This window comes from Thamnophis sirtalis, unplaced genomic scaffold (assembly GCF_051295495.1).
Source record: "Thamnophis sirtalis isolate CommonGarterSnake01/CBP01778 unplaced genomic scaffold, rThaSir2_p1.2 scaffold_11, whole genome shotgun sequence".
Taxonomy (NCBI): Eukaryota; Metazoa; Chordata; class Lepidosauria; order Squamata; family Natricidae; genus Thamnophis; species Thamnophis sirtalis.
Genome location: NW_028261391.1, coordinates 62,495,530 through 62,517,276, shown reverse-complemented (window position 1 = coordinate 62,517,276; position 21,747 = coordinate 62,495,530). Strand labels below are relative to the sequence as shown.

General features: G+C 37.8%; 1 protein-coding gene across 1 annotated transcript in view; it reads right to left on the bottom strand.

The window, feature by feature from the left end:
* Positions 1-21,747, bottom strand: part of LOC106551272 (scavenger receptor cysteine-rich domain-containing protein DMBT1) — a 140,024-nt gene that overhangs the window by 116,962 nt on the left and 1,315 nt on the right. The window contains 13 exon segments of the mRNA XM_087725018.1: positions 997-1,074; positions 2,273-2,584; positions 4,027-4,104; positions 5,544-5,855; positions 7,299-7,370; positions 9,089-9,148; positions 9,623-9,652; positions 12,141-12,161; positions 13,626-13,664; positions 16,742-16,923; positions 17,075-17,222; positions 18,580-18,615; positions 19,196-19,210. Of these exon segments, the coding sequence (XP_087581144.1) occupies positions 997-1,074; positions 2,273-2,584; positions 4,027-4,104; positions 5,544-5,855; positions 7,299-7,370; positions 9,089-9,148; positions 9,623-9,652; positions 12,141-12,161; positions 13,626-13,664; positions 16,742-16,923; positions 17,075-17,222; positions 18,580-18,615; positions 19,196-19,210 (1,383 nt within the window).

Sequence of the window (21,747 nt, the reverse complement as noted above, 5' to 3'; positions counted from 1 at the left end):
AGTTCTTAGTATTCAACTTTAGAATTCTTATGCAGACTTACCAGGCAACTGAGTGTGAAATAGCATCATGTGAAATAGTTACATTAAAGAAAAGAAATAAAGCATAAAATCTATAATTAGGTTAATTATAGTGGAGCATAATTAGTCCCAGTTTTGGGGTAACAGTACTACAGTTGATCACTAAAAATGATATATGGTAATTAGTGAAATTTTCTTTCCCTCACAGTATAACGCTGCAGGGGCAAAATATCCAGAGAAAAAACATTTAACCTGTGGACATTTCCAACGGTATTTCTATACTAGTATTTGCAGAACTAATTTTAGCACATAACCTTTTAAAATTATTCATAAAGTCCATTTTCTTTACTGATATCCCTTCATATTTCTGACTGAAATATGATCTTGTACTGTTTACATACAAGGAAAATTTCCCTCTGTCTCTCTCTGTGTGTGTATGTAAATACATGTATGTGTATACATGTATGTATGTATATATCTCTGTCTCTCTCTGTGTGTATTCAAAATTAATTAAAGAAGGTTCATATGGCAAGTATATAGTTCTCTGTCATGAAGAATGGACAGCTTTGATGCATCTATTTTAATATATCCTTTTAATATATATCCTTTTGTAGGGCTATATAACATTCTTATTTTTAAAAAAAGATAGTTTATGTTTATTTTATGATTTGACAATAAATTAGTGCTGAAAAAGTATGGGAAGATACAAAATGTGTGTTGTCAGATATAACCTTAGTTATTTGTTTCATAGAATTCTGACATTGATTCATAGAATATTGTTAATCTTCTCCCATTTGATTGAGAGTTACCTCCCCAAGGGGCTTATAACTCCCTCCCCCAAGACTCCCTACATGTTCCTTCCATTGATCCTTGTCACTTGAAGTGCAATAAGTGACGAGAATATAACAATTACTAGTTTACGTTTTTGATCACTCATCAGTGCATTCTTATAGAAAATAAAAGTGTGAATTTTCTTACTAGGGGATACTTCTGGCGTGACGACTGTTTTGCTTGTTGTTTTGATAGGAGGTGGAGGTGGAGATGGAGTAGCTGGACCTAAAAATGCACAAAAAAATCAGAACATACTTGTGAGATAATAACAATGAAAACAGGCACGAAGTAAATTGTATACAGTATGTGAAATTGCCTAACTCCCCAGCATGAGACTGTGGATGATATCTTTAGTAGTAAAGGGCTTATATATGTTCACTTACTAAGGAAGGATTTTGAATGCTAGGCATTTACAATGTTTATAATACAAAATAGCTGCTGTTGTGACTTTTTGTTTTTTTAAACATATAAATACAGAGGGATTAATATGGGAGACAAACAGAGAACATTATGCCTGCTAAATGAAATTAGTCTTATTTGTCTGCCAAAATTTATCAGCGTTCTCCCAACTCCTGCAACCAGGTTATTAATTAAAATGTTGGTTAATAAAGGGAAGAGAGCCCTGTGGTGCTCAAGACCTTTCAAATGAAGGTAAATAGACCTTCCCTCCAAGCCTGAGTCACCCATGAGCTTTCTTTGAATACAGTGATTCATTTGGCCAACTGCCAACCTATTTAATAGCAGCATTTGGGCATGTACACTATATATAGTGTTATATTTGTGCTGATAAATAAATAAAGGGAGACTAGTATAGACCTATTTCAAGCTATTTAGGTTTCATCAGCTAGCCATACCCTTACTGGGATTCGGATCTGTGCTATATTACATCTTAGGCAAACGTCTTAGCCATTAAGCCACAAGTTCTCCTCCTTATCAGCTGAAGCCAGGGAAGAAGGTATATATTTAGTGTCACAACCCCTGGTAAGCCCCAATTATGGGAGGAAGCTAACAGCTTCCATTATCTGTCAATCGGCTCGTCACAAGAGTCCATCACGACAGAAACCCAATATTTTTACTGTTGCCTTTGTTATACACACACACACACACACACACACACACACACTGCATCTACTGCATTCTCATCTCAAAACACACACACACACACACACACACACGCACATATATATATATATATACACACACACACATATATATACATATATAGATATATACATATATACATATATACATATATACATATATACATATATACATATACACATATACACATATACACATATACACATATACACATATACACATACACACACACACACACACACACACACACATATATATTCAAACCATTAATGTAAACACATAGCATTTTCTTTTCTTTGTGTCCTTATATTTCAGAAGATACCTGTGCAATTGACACCAGCATCTTCTCCATGGTTGCAATTATGAAGGAACCATCCATTATGAGAACATTCCTCCAATCTGTTTTCAGTCCCTTTACAATTCACATTATCCATCGTTATTTTTCCTGAGCCTTGACCAAAGCGAGCGCTTTGCAATGCATTGAGTGCACTTCCACAACCGAGCTGCCTGCACACAACCTCTGCATCATTTAGATCCCAGGAGTCATCACAGACGGTCCCCCAAAATCCATTGCGTAAGATTTCAACACGTCCCTGGCACGTATGACTTCCATTGACCAGTCTTATAGATTTATCTGAGAAAGATGAATCAGAATCCATGTTTATGAATGTGAAACTGGAAATAATGAGGCATTTGATACTCCAAAGATGAGCAAACGGTTTTTCAAAATGTTGCCAATTAATTAGGATTAGTATAAACTTCTTTTATGAAAAACATAAAATATGTTACTTCATAGTATTCATAGTTCTTAGTATTCAACTTTAGAATTCTTATGCAGACTTACCAGGCAACTTTTCTGAGTGTGAAATAGTTACATTAAAGAAAAGAAATAAAGCATAAAATCTATAATTAGGTTAATTATAGTGGAGCATATTTACTCCGAGTTTTGGGGTAACAGTACTACAGTTGATCACTAAAAATGATATATGGTAACTAGTGAAATTTTCTTTCCCTCACAGTGTAACGCTGCAGGGGCAAAATATCCAGAGAAAAAACATTTAACCTGTGGAGATTTCTAACGGTATTTCTATACTAGTATTTGCAAAACTAATATTAGCACATAACCTTTTAAAATTATTCATAAAGTCCATTTTCTTTACTGATATATCTTCATATTTGTGACTGAAATATGATCTTGTACTAAGTTTATATACAAGGAAAATTTCCCTCTGTCTCTCTCTGTGTGTGTATGTAAATATATGTATGTTTTCTGAGTTTTTCGCGGGTGTTAGTATGTAGGTCTCTAGTTGTTTGGGTTTTCTCCCGCGTAGAATTGGAGATGTCTTGGCGACGTTTCGACGAAGTCACATTCGTCATCTTCAGGCTGCTTCAGACTACTTCAGGCTTGGTGTTTCCAGGTGTTTCCACTACTCCTGGAAACACCAAGCCTGAAGTAGTCTGAAGCAGCCTGAAGATGACGAATGTGACTTCGTCGAAACGTCGCCAAGACATCTCCAATTCTACACGGGAGAAAACCCGAACAACTAGAGACCTAAATATATGTATGTGTATACATGTATGTATGTATATATCTCTGTCTCTCTCTGTGTGTATTCAAAATTAATTAAAGAAGGTTCATATGGCAAGTATATAGTTCTCTGTCATGAAGAATGGACAGCTTTGATGCATCTATTTTAATATATCCTTTTGTAGGGCTATATAACATTCTTATTTAAAAAATAAGATAGTTTATGTTTATTTTATAATTTGACAATAAATTAGTGCTGAAAAAGTATGGGAAGATACAAAATGTGTGTTGTCAGATATAACTTTAGTTATTTGTTTCATAGAATTCTGACATTGATTCATAGAATATTGTTAATCTTCTCTCATTTGTTTGAGAATTACCTCTCCAAGGGGCTTATAACTCCCTTCCCCAAACTCCCTACATGTTCCTTCCATTGATCCTTGTCACTTGAAGTGCAATAAGTGACGAGAATATAACAATTGCTAGATTACGTTTTTGATCACTCATCAGTGCATTCTTATAGAAAATAAAAGTGTGAATTTTCTTACTAGGGGCCACTTCTGGGGTGACGACTGTTTTGCTAGTTGTTTTGATAGGAGGTGGAGGTGGAGATGGAGTAGCTGGACCTAAAAATGCACAAAAAAATCAGAACATACTTGTGAGATAATAACCATGAATACAGGCACGAAGTAAATTGTATACAGTACGTGAAATTGCCTAACTGCCCAGTATGAGGCTGTGGATGATATCTTTAGTAGTAAAGGCCTTGTATATGTTCACTTACTAAGGATATAAAGGGCTTATATATAATCACTTACTAAGGAAGGATTTTGCATGCTAGACATTTACAATGTTTATAATACAAAATAGCTGCTGTTGTGACTTTTTGTTTTTTTAAACATATAAATACAGAGGGATTAATATGGGAGACAAACAGAGAACATTATGCCTGCTAAATGAAATTAGTCTTATTTGTCTGCCAAAATTTATCAGCGTTCTCCCAACTCCTGCAACCAGGTTATTAATTAAAATGTTGGTTAATAAAGGGAAGAGAGCCCTGTGGTGCTCAAGACCTTTCAAATGAAGGTAAATAGACCTTCCCTCCAAGCCTGAGTCACCCATGAGCTTTCTTTGAATACAGTGATTCATTTGGCCAACTGCCAACCTATTTAATAGCAGCATTTGGGCATGTACACTATATATATAGTGTTATATTTGTGCTGATAAATAAATAAAGGGAGACTAGTATAGACCTATTTCAAGCTATTTAGGTTTCATCAGCTAGCCATACCTTACTGGGATTCGGATCTGTGCTATATTACATCTTAGGCAAACGTCTTAGCCATTAAGCCACAAGTTCTCCTCCTTATCAGCTGAAGCCAGGGAAGAAGGTATATATTTAGTGTCACAACCCCTGGTAAGCCCCAATTATGGGAGGAAGCTAACAGCTTCCATTATCTGTCAATCGGCTCGTCACAAGAGTCCATCACGACAGAAACCCAATATTTTTACTGTTGCCTTTGTTATACACACACACACACACACACACACACACACACACACACACACACTGCATCTACTGCATTCTCATCTCAAAACACACACACACACACACACATATATATATATACACACACACACACACATATACATACATACATACATACATATATATATATATATATATATATATACACACACACACACATATATATATACATATATACATATATACATATATACATATATACATATATACATATATACATATATACATATATACATATATACATATATACATATATACATATATACATATATACATATATACATATATACATATATACATATATACATATATACATATACACATATACACATATACACATATACACATATACACATATACACATATACACATATACACATATACACATATACACATATACACATATACACATATACACATATACACATACACACACACACACACATATATATTCAAACCATTAATGTAAACACATAGCATTTTCTTTTCTTTGTGTCCTTATATTTCAGAAGATACCTGTGCAATTGACACCAGCATCTTCTCCATGGTTGCAATTATGAAGGAACCATCCATTATGAGAACATTCCTCCAATCTGTTTTCAGTCCCTTTACAATTCACATTATCCATCGTTATTTTTCCTGAGCCTTGACCAAAGCGAGCGCTTTGCAATGCGTTGAGTGCACTTCCACAACCGAGCTGCCTGCACACGACCTTTGCATCATTTAGATCCCAGGAGTCATCACAGACGGTCCCCCACAATCCATTGCGTAAGATTTCAACACGTCCCTGGCACGTATGACTTCCATTGACCAGTCTTATAGATTTATCTGAGAAAGATGAATCAGAATCCATGTTTATGAATGTGAAACTGGAAATAATGAGGCATTTGATACTCCAAAGATGAGCAAACCGTTTTTCAAAATATTGCCAATTAATTAGGATTAGTATAAACTTCTTTTATGAAAAACATAAAATATGTTACTTCATAGTAGTCATAGTTCTTAGTATTCAACTTTAGAATTCTTATGCAGACTTACCAGGCAACTTTTCTGAGTGTGAAATAGTTACATTAAAGAAAAGAAATAAAGCATAAAATCTATAATTAGGTTAATTATAGTGGAGCATAATTACTCCGAGTTTTGGGGTAACAGTACTACAGTTGATCACTAAAAATGATATATGGTAACTAGTGAAATTTTCTTTCCCTCACAGTGTAACGCTGCAGGGGCAAAATATCCAGAGAAAAAACATTTAACCTGTGGACATTTCTAACGGTATTTCTATACCAGTATTTGCAGAACTAATATTAGCACATAACCTTTTAAAATTATTCATAAAGTCCATTTTCTTTACTGATATATCTTCATATTTGTGACTGAAATATGATCTTGTACTAAGTTTATATACAAGGAAAATTTCCCTCTGTCTCTCTCTGTGTATGTATGTAAATATATGTATGTTTTCTGAGGTTTTCGCGGGTGTTAGTATGTAGGTCTCTAGTTGTTTGGGTTTTCTCCCGCGTAGAATTGGAGATGTCTTGGCGACGTTTCGACGAAGTCACATTCGTCATCTTCAGGCTGCTTCAGACTACTTCAGGCTTGGTGTTTCCAGGAGTTTCCACTACTCCTGGAAACACCAAGCCTGAAGTAGTCTGAAGCAGCCTGAAGATGACGAATGTGACTTCGTCGAAACGTCGCCAAGACATCTCCAATTCTACGCGGGAGAAAACCCGAACAACTAGAGACCTAAATATATGTATGTGTATACATGTATGTATGTATATATCTCTGTCTCTCTCTGTGTGTATTCAAAATTAATTAAAGAAGGTTCATATGGCAAGAATATAGTTCTCTGTCATGAAGAATGGACAGCTTTGATGCATCTATTTTAATATATCCTTTTGTAGGGCTATATAACATTCTTATTTAAAAAATAAGATAGTTTATGTTTATTTTATAATTTGACAATAAATTAGTGCTGAAAAAGTATGGGAAGATACAAAATGTGTGTTGTCAGATATAACCTTAGTTATTTGTTTCATAAAATTCTGACATTGATTCATAGAATATTGTTAATCTTCTCACATTTGATTGAGAATTACCTCCCCAAGGGGCTTATAACTCCCTCCCCCAAGACTCCCTACATGTTCCTTCCATTGATCCTTGTCACATGAAGTGCAATAAGTGACGAGAATATAACAATTACTAGATTACGTTTTTGATCACTTATCAGTGCATTCTTATAGAAAATAAAAGTGTGAATTTTCTTACTAGGGGCCACTTCTGGCGTGATGACTGTTTTGCTAGTTGTTTTGATAGGAGGTGGAGATGGAGTAGCTGGAGCTAAAAATGCACAAAAAAAATCAGAACATATTTGTGAGATAATAACCATGAATACAGGCACAAAGTAAATTGTATACAGTACGTGAAATTGCCTAACTCCCCAGTATGAGACTGTGGATGATATCTTTAGTAGTAAAGGCCTTGTATATGTTCACTTACTAAGGATATAAAGGGCTTATATATAAAATCACTTACTAAGGAAGGATTTTGCATGCTAGACATTTACAATGTTTATAATACAAAATAGCTGCTGTTGTAACTTAATAAAGTCTTTTCCCCCCAGTGTGTGAAACAATCCTGAAAATGGACGAATGATCAGCCTGGTGGGATTTCCTCTGGACCAAGGTTTCTTTAACTACCAATAAGGGAACCATGTTCCTTTCATTTATGTGACTCTCCCAGGTTGGCAAAGTCTTAGTATCACCCCACAAGATCCTCCATGCTACAATGCTTTGCAAGAAGCCTCAGGAGCAGCTGGGAGACAGGGCTGCAATCACTTCGCTGTTTAAATAGCAGCCATTTGGATTTTATTTTTTAAACAGATAATATGTAGTGCATATTACTCTTAATCAGTTTGTGGGATTATTATCTTTATTAAGCTAAAAGAAGCTTTTACACCTTTTTGAAGATCTGTCTCATTTCTGAGACTTCCTTATTGGTAAATGACAGGGAAGAGGGTTGTTGGAGACAAGTTAAAATAAGGAAGAATGAAGGTGTTGTTGTTTTTCTAAACTTTGATGGAAAACATAAGACTATAACAATCCTGTGGTTTTATTTACTTTATTTTTTGTGCTCTGCAGCTTTGGATTTAGTTGTGGGTGGCTGAAAGTTTTCAATTTGTATAAATTCTGATTGGCCAGGAAGCATTAACCAATGTATTAAAAAAATTATTCCTTGACCACAAGAGGGTGTTACGAACCTGGGAAAAAATTGTTGCCTTTATCAGATTGCCAGAGTATGCTTGAGATGTATTTCAATAAAACAATTCACTTTATAGTTCAATTATGGTCTAAAAATGTTAGAAAAGCAAGAGGAACGAACTATTCAAGTAATTGGAATAATGATGACTAACTCAAAGGTGCCATTAAGTGTAGAGAGTTATCAAATCACTGAGGAAATTTCTCAAGTACCAGACAATGCAAATAATTTAACTGCAATTCTTGGAATATAAATCTGGTACTACTCTCTATTATGATGATGGTTTAATTACAAGCCTTCCAGTATAGTTGAAAGAAAAGTTGCAAGTAAATCTGCAATTCTCAAGAAAACAAGCGTGGAATTTTTTTCTTCATAGATACTAACAAGGTGGGGAATCCTTTGAGAAAAAGAAGTTTATAATTGCTTGATAGTTATTGCACAGAAGAAAAAATATTTTATTCTATAAGGACAAGATAGAGGGAGTGACTTAATGGGTAATTGGAATTAGAATGGATTTTTACTGATCTGATATATGTAATAGAAAGACAGGTCTAGTGTATGAATTTGTTTTTTATTTGTTTCACAGATTTCTGATATTGATTTTCTAGTGAATAGACTCTCTCAGTTGAGAATTACTTCTCTGACTGGCTCCAACACTTCTTTAAACCCCCTGATGTTCCTTCCATTGTTTCTTGATACGTGAAGTGCAATAAGTGATGTTAATATAACAATTACTAGACTAAATTTTTCATCACTCATCAGTGCATGATTATAGAAAATAAAAGGGTGGATTTTCTTACTTGTGGCCTTTTCTGATGAGTGAGTTAATATGATAGCAGTTGGACTTGGAGAAGTTGGAACTAAAAATGGACAAAAAAAGTCAGAGCATATCTGTGAAATAATAGCACTGAAGCCAGGCAAAGTAATAAATACCGTAATCTGTCCGACTCTTCAGCTTAACACTGCAGGGATATCTTTAGTAGTAAACTGCGTATATATGATCACTTAGGTTCCAATCAAGGATTTTTGCATACTAGAGATTTACATTATTTATAATACGAAACAGCCACTGTCATAACTTAATAAAGTCTTTTTTTCTTTAAAAATATATCCTCAATCAATGATAGTTAGATTAGTCTTTGAGATGATAGCCACATCCATGGAGCCAATAGTTTCACTGAACTTCTAGATGTAGAAAGACCAATGGTGAACAAGCTAATTATTATTTTTAAAGAAAAAAAAATCCAATTGGAAGTTATGACACCTATCATTTATACTTAACAGTTTATTTAAAAGTTATGTTTGGAATGGAAAAAAAGAAATTTGCTACTCACGAGCACTAGTCTCTCCAATAACACCTATTCCTAAAGAAAGGAAATTTAAATGTCACTCCTATTGCTTTTACCATTCTTCCATTTATCCAGTCATATATTTCAGTGAATAATTTATAAAAATTAGAGTAACTATCTCTTTATCAGATTTAGAATCATCCTCATCGTTTATTTACAGTCAGAAAATAGCTCTCTGTCGATAATACATATAACTATAGAGAACACCAAAAAGGTAATGAACAAATCCATTTTTTCTGATTGAATTAATTGTTCCTATAGAAGCACCAGTGGTGGGTTGCAGGCGGTACGCCCCGGTAGGGGCATACCGGAACCTGCTCGGAACACCGGGTACCGTTCCGGTACGGTGCTCCAGAGGGCCCGCCTGCTCATTACCTGTCCTTTAAAGCCTTCTGCGCTTCTGTGCATGTGCATGGTGTACATCGCCTGCGTGACACTCCACCGAGCAACTATAGCAATAGCAGTTAGACTTATATACCACTTCATAGGGCTTTCAGCCCTCTCTAAGCGGTTTACAGAGTCAGCATATCGCCCCCAACAACAATCCGGGTCCTCATTTTACCCACCTCGGAAGGATGGAAGGCTGAGTCAACCCTGAGCCGGTGAGATTTGAACAGCCGAACTGCAGAACTGCAGTCAGCTGAAGTAGCCTGCAGTGCTGCATTTAACCACTGCGCCACCTCAGCTCTGGAGCATCATGGAGGCTTGCAGAGGCGTCGCTGGAAAGTAAGATGCATGCACGCACTGTGTGCATGCGCACGCATGCCAGGTGCGTTCATGTGGAGGACACCGGGCCCCGTTGTAACGGGATTCGGAACCCACCACTGAGATGCACACACATACTTTTAAAGTCTGTTTTAAAAGGAAAACCTTTACTATTAATTCCTGAAAAGCCATGTGTATTCTACTGTATATTTCTATAAATTTCTGGCAACAAGTGTGCCCCCAGGAGAGCTTTCTCCTATTCTGACCTATTGATGGAATTTGACAATCATTAACTAGGCAAATATCAAATGGCCAATCATCAAGTCATTTAGAACGGGCAGCATAATAAGACATGTGGCTATTTCTTCCGTAAGGAAGAGGCATCTTCATATTGCAGTCATTGATGTCTTCTGTAACACGCATGGCGAAACAAAGTTGCCCATGTGGTACTCAGAGATTGCGTTAGTTGATGGGAAGGTGGTGTGAATAATTTTCTGAAGAGTCAATATCATTAAAAAGGGGGTGGGGTGGGGGAAGAGGGTGTGCTAAGATCTTTTAGAAGATCAATATTAAAGATACACTACTTCATTTTTAATAATCAAATTAGATCAAATATTGCAGTAAGGAGGGACAGCATCTAAGACCAGATAATGCCGTTCCTTCAGGATGATTGAAGATTATCCAGAAGGGTCATGGGGTTATAGATCCATTATTGATGCTTGATTAGAACCAGGATTTAAAACAGCAAAGCCTTATGTATACCCTGAGACAAACTGCTACAGATTCTAGATATAACAGAGAATTGGGCTGTCTGTAGCAGGGGTGGGTTTCAACTGGTTCGCGGCGGTCCCCGCGAACCGGTTGGTCGGTGAACTCGGAAGTAAGTAACTTCTGGGAACGGCGAAGGGCCCACCCGCCCGCCCGCGTTCCTTGCCGGTCTTTGAAGGCTTCTGCGCTTCCACGCAGGCGCATGGCACATACAGCGCCTGCGCGATTCTCCGTGAGCAGCTGGATGGCACATACAGCGCCTGCGCGAGTCTCCGCGAGCAGCTGGAGCATCGCGCAGGCGCTAAGACGCATGCGTGAAGTGTGCGCGTGCACGAGAACGCCGCCGGCCCCGTTCCAACCGAACCGGTTGGAACGGGATTAGCAACCCACCCTCGTCTGTAGAGTATATTTTCTTAGCTATCAGATGAACTGCTTTGGTATGAAGAGAAGTAAAAAATGAGAAATGAATGTGCCACACATTTGCCACTTGGTTGTTTCCAGGAAAATTCCAAACCAACAAAAGGTATCTTCACATAGAAGCAAGGTTTGATGCCCCACCAAATCCAGCCATGCATTGACATAACAAGAGGACCAAATGCAATTCATATCCAACAAACAATTAAGAAAAGTAAAATGAAGATTGACTCAGCCTTCCATCTTTCTGAGATCAGTAAAATGAGGATCCAGATTTTTTCGGCCAATATGTAAATAATGCTGACTTTGTAAACCACCCAGAGAATGCTGTAAAGCACTATGGGGCAATATATACTATAAGTCTAAGTACTATTGCTAAAGAAAGAAATACTTTTTCATTACTGAATATTTCATTAACAGTCTGTGGTTTAATACCCAACTAAGTATTTCTGATTATGAGGAGAGAGATACTCTAGGATTTTTTCTGGCAAAAAAATATTTCTTCTATGAGGGTGTTTTTAATCAGCTATTTAAAGGACAAAAGGTATCATTTACACAGAGTAACTAACCAGAAAGAATTGGTTTTAAGACATGAAAAAGAGGTTATGAAACTTACCACTTGTTTCTTCAAGACGAGCTGTTCAGGAAATAAAATTAAATAAAATTATATGTAAATAATATCACTTGTATTAATTGTCAATGCTATTTATAACCAGTCATTGAAATCTGGTGTGATTACAATTAAAATGTGACAGTGAGATGAATTTTGTCAAAAACATCACGAGGGTCAATGTAAAGGCAGAATGGAAGGAAGGAAAAATAAAAATAAAATAACAAAGGCAGAAATATGGTCACATTTCCCAATTTAGAACATTCCCACAAAATAGGAATCCAATGCCCTGTATTTTCCGTATGTGATTTTATTTTGGGATTGGAATAATGAAGGAGGAGACATCTCAGTACAACATACAGTATCTACACAGTAATGTGCATCTGAATGATTGGCAGTTAAAACTCATTTACTCCTCAGAGTAAAATGGCAGGCTTTCCTATGCTGGATTTCTCCAAATGGAATAGGGCTGAAGTTCCCAGAAGCAAGATAAATTCAGAGTTCTGTAATATTGTTAAAATCTCTGGACTAAGGATCATGCTTAAGAGCCGAGGTGGCGCAGTGGTTAGGGTGCAGTACTGCAGGCCACTTCAGCTGACTGTTATCTGCAGTTTAGCGGTTCAAATCTCACCCGCTCAAGGTTGACTCAGCCTTCCATCCTTCCGAGGTGGGTGAAATGAGGACCCGGATTGTTGTTGGGGGCGATATGCTGACTCTGTAAACCGCTTAGAGAGGGCTGAAAGCCCTATGAAGCGGAATATAAGTCTAACTGCTATTGCTATTGCTATTGAGAGCCTGTTCTATTTTAACCTTCTTGAATTGTATACATTGTTTTTAATTACTGAGCAAAAAGTAAACCCGACAATTTATGATTCATCATCACACAGTCAGCCTGAATTTGGCATTTTTGTCTAGCTTTTGAATCCTTTCCAAGGACTTGGCATAGGCAGATGTGGATGTTCGATTGTGTTCCAGATATTGTCGCAGGATATACACTGTTCCAAGTTAAGGTGTCTTTTGTAGTTGACTGATGATGAATTTGCTCCAGTTGGTTTGGGATTGCATCCAAGCGATCTACTACTACTGGTTACAAGGGGTGGGTTCCGGCAGTTTTCTCATACCGGGCAGCACGCACACACGTACTTGATGCACGCTGTGCGCGCATGCACAGTGCAATAAAAATTGCTCTGTGCATGCGCAGAAGCAAAAAACAAGATGGCCACACATACAGCGGCACCCGGAGAACCAGTTCGGGGGCGTGGCAGGCCTGGGTCACTGCCGGTTGACCCAGGCTGTCAAACCACTACCAATTCAGTCAAACTGGTCCAAACTGGTAGGAATCCACCCCTGTTGCTTTCTACGTTTGCTTTCTTTTGCCATAGTCCTTCTATTATTATTTAGTTGATTATTTAGTTTCGTTTACTTTATTATTTGCATACAATAATTTTTAAACTTCTTGGAAAAAATTATAGATTGAGAGTATAAACTTACTTGTGAGGTCAGCTATTGGCAATGGAGTTGTGTAAGCCGCTGATAAGAAAAAAATATATATATCAGTCTTTGCCCAATACCCTTAGATAGTAGTTATGAGTTATTTGGAAAAATAATGAAGGTGGTGATACAAATAAATAAACAAATCTCAGTTGTTTTATCTGTTTTTCAATTGCTTTTCTACCAATAGCCATAGAAGGTCCTTCTAATTTGTTGTTTTCTAAGTGCTTAAGCTTACTAACTTTAAGATATATGGACTTCAGCACGCTGGCCTGGGAATTCTGGGACTTGATGTCCAGACATCTTAAAAGTTGAAAAACACAGCTCGGAACACAGCAGAACCATTATACTGAATAAAATAATTTCAAAAGGACTACAATTAGCATAGATAAATTGTGAAAACATTCCTGTCCATTGGGAATGAGAGTTTTATAAGACTATAAAGAAACAAAGGAAGCCACTTTAGGGCTAGAGTATTTAGAGTATTTATTAACACTTATAGGCCGCCCTTTACCCTGAGGGGACTCAGGGCGGCTTACATAAAATGAGGGGAAGGGATATACAAACAATAACACATACAATACATAAAGTAAAATCATAAGCAACATTCATTCATCATTCGGGTGGGGGCAGTTATCTTTGTCCCCAGGCCTGACGGGCTAGCCAGGTCTTAAGGGCTGTGCGGAAGGCCTGGACGGTGGTGAGGGTACGAATCTCCACGGGGAGATCGTTCCAAAGGGACGATCTAGGGGTTTATAAGATTCCTTTGATGAGACATGTGTGATTCTACGTAATGAAGAGGTGAAGGTGATGTTGATGAAGGTAACAGTGACAATTAAGAAGCAATAAATACATAAATAAAAAGAAAGGAAACATCCCCCCTCAAATGGCATACGCTATAAAGCATTAGATCTTTTTCTGCCATCCGTTTTCTATCTTTCTATGACTGACTGCAGCATATCTGCAGATTGAGATTGTTTCAAAAGCAATCTCACAAAAAGACTATTGGCTACCCAGTGATTTATAAAACTGTTGTCATGGAGAGTTTAGCCAGAAAGCAAACGGTGGGAAGGATGCTCCTTGAACATTACTATGGTCCACTACCCTATAGCATCAGGTTGCATTTTCCGGGGTGGTGAATAAAGCATTCAACTGCAATTATGCTTTGCTTGTTTTAAGGACTAATTAGCCCAAGAATTCTCCTCAGAAATAACAGTCATATTGGTTTTCAGATTTTGGATGCTTTGTTTTTTGTGGTATAGGGCCATGCGAAGTGTATGAAAAAGTCCCAGTGCTAATATATATTAGACTGAACCAAATGCACGCAGCACTCAAAACAATCCTCCGAGCAAACCGGACTTCCGATTGGCTTGGAGGGGTCATTTTGACTGCTCTGAAGGCTTCAGGGAAGCCGCCTGAAGATCCCTGAGCGCTTAAAACGACCCTCCCCTCTGAGGACCCAGACTGTGGGGGTGATATGCTGACTCTGTAAACCGCTTAGAAAGGGCTGAAAGCCCTATGAAGCGGTATATAAGTCTAACTGCTATTGCTAAACCGGAAGTGACTTCCGGTTTGCTCGGAGGGTCATTTTGACCGCTCCGGAGGCTTCAGGGAAGCCTCCTGAAGGTCCCTGAAGCCTCCAGAGGGTATCCGGGGGGGGGAGACTGTTTTCGCCCTCTTCAGGTTCCTATAAAGCCTCTGGTCGCGCATTGCATTATGGGTGCAGCATGCCTGCACACGACCCCCCCCTGCACTCCCCCACGCGAGGCAAAAAGGGTTCGCCATTGCTGCACTTGACAGTTCTCACTGTCAAGAAATTTCTCCTTAATTCTAGGTTGCTTCTGTCCTTGATTAGTTTCCATTCATTGCTTCTTGTCCTGCCTTCTGGTGCTTTGGAGCATAGCTTGACTCCCTGTTCTTGTGGTTACCCCTTAGATATTGGAACACTGCTATCATGTTATCGCTAGTTCTTCTTTTCATTAAACAGGGTCAGTAGCAGAGGTGAAATGCTACCGGTTCTGCCCTGTTCGCTGGAATTGGTAGTAACAAATGTTTCTGGTTCCCCGAATTGGTAATAAAAAAAATGCTTTTAAAAAGTAAACAAAAGGTTCCCATGATCGCGTGGCGCAGCTGATTGTCACAGCTGATGGACTTTTTTTAAAAAACACCTTTTTAAAAGCATTTTTATTACCTCTTCACCCAACCGGTAGGAAAAAATGGTTTAATTCTTTTTTAAAAAGGTTCCGACTATCAGCTGTTTGACAATCAGCTGTGCGGGGGGGGGGGGGAATGTTGGAACCCTTCCCCTCTTTTTTTTTTTTGCTTTTTAAAAGCATTTTTACTACCTATTAAGCCTAACCATGACTCTGTGAGGTTCCTGCTTGTTGCAAGGTGCCATTTCGTGTGAAGTCCAGCTGCTTTTGCATTGTGTGTAAGTCAGTTGGGTAGCTTTTGTGTTATTTTTGTGCAAAGAGTGAAAGTTGGTTTTTGATCTCTTTGTGGCTCTGTGAGGTTCCTGCTTGTTGTTGCAGGGACCATTTTTGTGTCCTTTTGCATTGTGTGTGAGTCAGTTGTGTGGCTTTTGTGTTATTTGTGAAGTGTGAAAGTTGGTTTTTGGTCTCTTTGTGGCTCTGTGAGGTTCCTGCTTGTTGTTGCAGGGGCCATTTTTGTGTCCTTTTGCATTGTGTGTGAGTCAGTTGTGTGGCTTTTGTGTTATTTGTGAAGTGTGAAAGTTGGTTTTTGGTCTCTTTGTGGCTCTGTGAGGTTCCTGCTTGTTGTTGCAGGGACCATTTTGTGTGCTTTTGCATTGTGTGTGAGTCAGTTGTGTGGCTTTTGTGTTATTTGTGAAGTGTGAAAGTTGGTTTTTGGTCTCTTTGTGGCTCTGTGAGGTTCCTGCTTGTTGTTGCAGGGACCATTTTGTGTCCTTTTGCATTGTGTGTGAGTCAGTTGTGTGGCTTTTGTGTGAAGTGTGAAAGTTGGTTTTCGAGTCACATGACCATGACCACCAAGCCACGGCCACCCAGTCACATGACCACCAAGCCATGCCTACCAAGCCACGCCCACAGAACCCCTAGGGAAAGTTTTTAGATTTCACCACTGATCAGTAGCATGCTTACCTCCTACATCATAAAATGCAATGAAGCCTTGACCTTCTGTATTAGAATGTCTGTATAGTACCAAGGTCATCAGGCCTGAATAAGAGTAAAACGCCTTTTCTCCTTCGCATATTTTCCCAAGTAGGGTTGATGTCTGTGGCTCTCCCTTATAGACAGCAATATATTCAGTAGCACAGTCTAAGCTGAAGAGAAAAAAATACACAAAAATAATCATAGACCAGGCAACAGAGCGTCATTGGGGGGAAACACTCTTGTTTCCCCTTTCATGCAAAAAAGCCAATGAAACAGCAGGGATTGAAATGGCTGAATGAGATTTGAAAGAAAAATGCTTACTTTATATAATCAAGGTTTATTCTTATTGGATAGTACTCAGGGGAGTTAATTCTCCAGACACAAGTTAGCATTCTATTGCCTGCAGCATAATATGGGCCAAAAAATGAACCTGAAGCATCCGAAAACGAGCCACCACATGCAGGTTCCGCTATCAAAAACAAAACGAAAACAGTAGAATGTCATATTTCATCATATATTAAATTATACAATATTTATTGCACAACTATAAATTTTATGGTGAAAATGTATACATCAGCTTAATTTAAGAGTTGCGAATTTAATTTAATGTTAATTGATTAGTATTTTGGCTTCTGTAAATATTTAGTGAAATGTATCATATCTAATATCTCTTAGCAAAAAAACAAGTACCAGCTGCTCTATCCTCTGAAGCTGTTCCTATCAGCACAGAGGGTTTTGTAATCTCATGTTTCATTTTTTTTAAAAAAAATATTTATTTATTTATTTATTTATTTATTTATTAATTAATTAGACTTATATACCGCTTCATAAGGCTTTCAGCCCTCTCTAAGCGGTTTACAATTTTTTTTAGCAAATTGAGTCAGCAACTTGCCCCCACAGTCCGGGTCCTCATTTCATCCACCTCGGAAGGATGGAAGGCTGAGTCAACCTTGAGCCGGTGAGATTTGAACCGCTGAACTGCAGAACTGCAGTCAGCTAAAGTGGCCTGCAGTACTGCCCCCTAACCACTGTGCCACCTCGGCTCACTTATTGTTTCTTATGCCTTACAATCTTGGTCACTTCGGTCTCATGATAATCAGCACAAGCAGAAAGTTTACATAGACCGAAATATAATACAATGAAATAGCAGTAGACTTAGCAGTAGACTTATATACCGCTTCATAGGGCTTTCAGCCCTCTCTAAGCAGTTTACAAAGTCAGCATATCGCCCCCAACAATCTGGGTCCTCATTTTACCCACCTCGGAAGGATGGAAGGCTGAGTCAACCCTGAGCCGGTGAGATTTGAACCGCTGAACTGCTGATCTAGCTGATCTAGCAGTAGCCTGCAGTGCTGCATTTAACCACTGCGCCACCTTGGCTCATTAGGACACAGCTATAAGAAGTAAAAGTGTGCCTTTTCCCAGGTAAGTTTTATTTTCTGTGAAGTTTTATTCTGTGAAGTTTTATTTTCTGTGAAGACCAAGCATTAGGCGTAATTGTATTGATCAAAGATTTCGCAATATCTTATAATATTGCCTATGTTAGCTATATTTGACTGTCCTGTTTTGAAATACAAAATTCACCCTATTGGCAACACAGCAAAAGACCGGTGGAATGAAAAATGCCTGGAAGCGAGGAAACTCAAGGCATTCTGCCATTGGTACTTTTTAACGAATTAAAAATTTGCAAATATAGCTCACATACGCCTTGTGGATATTTGCATGTCAATTCCTTGCTGGGGAATTATTGTCCTAAAAAGTGTTCCACAAGATTGGCATAGCCAAAACTAATTTTCCGAATTATGCTACGTAGATGTTCTACTTACCTGTTGCAGAAACATCAGATGGCATGGAAGTTACTTCTTTAAAAAGAAGGGGAAAAGAGGGGAAAAGATAAAGATGAATTATTTTGCTATTACCTCAAATGTAGTGGAAAGTGTGTCTTGGATTAGTTTGATCATATTATGGCGTTTGTGTGTGTGTGTGTGTACATGACCTTTAGGGAGTGAACCATTAGAAGGGCAGCATAAATTTCTCTTCACTAAAACTCCTCTTGCTGGTCTATCATAAGCAGAGCACTAAAAGCTTTGAAGAAGACTTACACAAATACACTTGACCTTGGAACCTTTATCACCTGGATTAAAAGCTCATGAATGTGATGCATTTAGAAAGTGGAAGGCAGGAGGAAAGAACTGAATATTTGAATTTCGTAATCTGTTTAATCTCAAACAATTATTTTCCCATTTATGCTGGCAGCACCTGAATGAGGGCGATTCATTCCCAACCCTTTAACCTGGTCAGATTTCTCAAGGCTAAAGGGAAACAATGAAGAGTGTGTGTATATTTTGCAATGTCCTTCCTTCTGTACCTACTTCACAAGGTTCATATCTTTAAAGAAAAATTATGGCATTGAATCAATTCCATTAGAAGAGCAGCACTTACCAGATACTGTAGATGCTGCAGAAAGAAAAGGGGAAAAAAAACTTATTTAATATGAGCAAACACATTGTTATGCCCTGCTCCCTTTCTTCTGTACCTACTTCACAAGGTTTAAAGAAAATTTGTGACATTGAATCAATTCCGTTAGTAGAAGAACAACACTTACCAGACACTGTAAATTCTAGGGGAAAATATTTAATATAAGCAAACACACTGCTACATTTTTGGAGCTCATGTCCCAGTTCAACCTATTTCATTGTATTGATTTTGTACAATGACAATAAAGGCTATACTAAGTACTGTAACACTATCATTTCTGTCATCCAACCTTAACATTTCCCCTTTATTTATTTCCTGCCCTTTATTTAGCTATTTATTCTTCTTTTTAGCATCCAGCCAGAATCCAGAGTGAGGCTTGTATAATCTGAAAAAAATTAATGGAATTCTAAGCAATGCTTATAAATATTGGGACATAAATATTGGCTACCCTTTAATCACTTGTGTACTGTAAGTCAATCTCTTGATTGCATAGATATTCTTCTCAGATCAATATTCTGCAATAGCTTGAGTAATAAGTAAACTCAATCCAGACTGGAAAACAAAATGGTATTTGGTAGGAGCTAATACTTCAATTTCCAATTTCAATTTTAATGGTTTTGTATGCCGCCCAATCCCGCAGGACTCCGGGCGGCTTACACAAAAACAGTTAAAAAAAAGAAAATATTAAAAAATCTAAAATATAAGACAGAACGAATTAAAAAAGGACACAACATGCACTCATTCTTAATAGGGCTGAAGGTCAATCAAGATCAGTAGCCCCAGGCCTGCCGGAACAGCCAGGTCTTAACAGACTTTCGGAAGGCTGAGAGAGTGGGGAGGGTCCGGATCTCAGGGGGTAGATCATTCCAGAGGGCCGGGGCAGCTACAGAGAAGGCCCTCCCGTGAGGAGCCGCCAGACGACATTGTGCAGTCGATGGCACCCGGAGAAGGCCCACCCTGTGAGATCTTACTGGACGCTGGGAGGTATGTTGCAGGAGGCGGTCACGGAGATATCCAGATCCTAGGCCATGTAGGGCTTTAAACGTAATAACTAGCACCTTGAAGCGTGTTCGGAGACCAATAGGGAGCCTGTGCAGCTCACGGAGGATAGGTGTAACATGGGTGTATCTAGGTACACCCAATATCGCTCGCGCGGCTGCATTCTGGACCAATACTGACTGTATTATTGTGAGGAATTTAGACTAATCTACTTTACTTCTAGATATAGAACAATTATCTACTACCTTTGAGCTACAGGAATCAACATATGTATACTTTCTGATGTCCCTGGCATACTACACCATAATCTAAAGCATTTTGAAAAGATAGAAATGATTATATTCACACAAGACATATATATATACCAAACTTTACAATATTGCTTTCTTCATTGTGTAAATACAAACTCACATATTGAGAATGATAGCTGAACATTTCCAAATTAAACATTTGGTTGATTATAGTGTGAGATTTGTTTTATACCAAATATGGCATGTATCAATCCACTTTGAATCTTGCTAATGACTATTAACTAATAAATTGTTTTTTGGCTTTATATCCTAGTGTTTAAATATACATATGATGTTTTGCATATGATATCTATTGTACCAGGTGTGTCAAACTCGCAGCCCATGGAACGGATGTGTCACACGCTGGCCACGGCCACACCTGATTTAGCGAAGGGAGGAAAAGTTGCAGTATGTCATGTGATGACGCTATAATGATGCGTGTTTGATATCCCTATATCAGCATATATTATAGGAATTATAAACCTATCCTGTAAATAGTAATAAATGAATGAGTCCTTGCTATTAAGAAAGACACAGAATTTAGGTAAAATACTCTTCTCCTATCTAGCATAATATTTCTGATTGAAATGATTGGAATGTTTATTCAAAGATATTTAGATGGATACTGAGTTGAAGAAGCTTATGGCATTTCAATTTACAATAAAATCAGAATTGGTAAATATCCATGGAAAAGCAATACACATTTCTGAAATGTGTACCACTTTTGTTCTATTAACTTGACTTCATTTGTCTTTTAACCATTCTTACAATATATCTTGAATAAAATAAAAAGAATATAGAATGTCGCATAATTAACTTTAATTACAAATTCTAAAATGGGGCCAAATCATTCTAAGAGGTTTTCATTCCTGGATTCATTATCTTTACACAGCAATTCTTAAGGCATCAGCCTTAACCATATTTCATCAGATCTATTGAATGGGGCACCAACAGCATGGTATTCATCCAACCCCAAGTAGCTTCATGAAAGTTCATTCTTCACATTGGGCAATTATAGAAAAAAAGGGGGAAAAAACTGTATTTACATTACTACAATAATGACAGTCGCTTGCATGATAAAATGTGGCAATTAAGCATAAGTGCATTTTTATTTCACATGTTTGCTACTCTTATATGGCAGAATGGCTTCTTATCACCATGTGCTCGCATAAGTTAAGAAGAGCTTTCAAGGGTTGACCAATGTTTTTTCTAATATCTTACTCCATT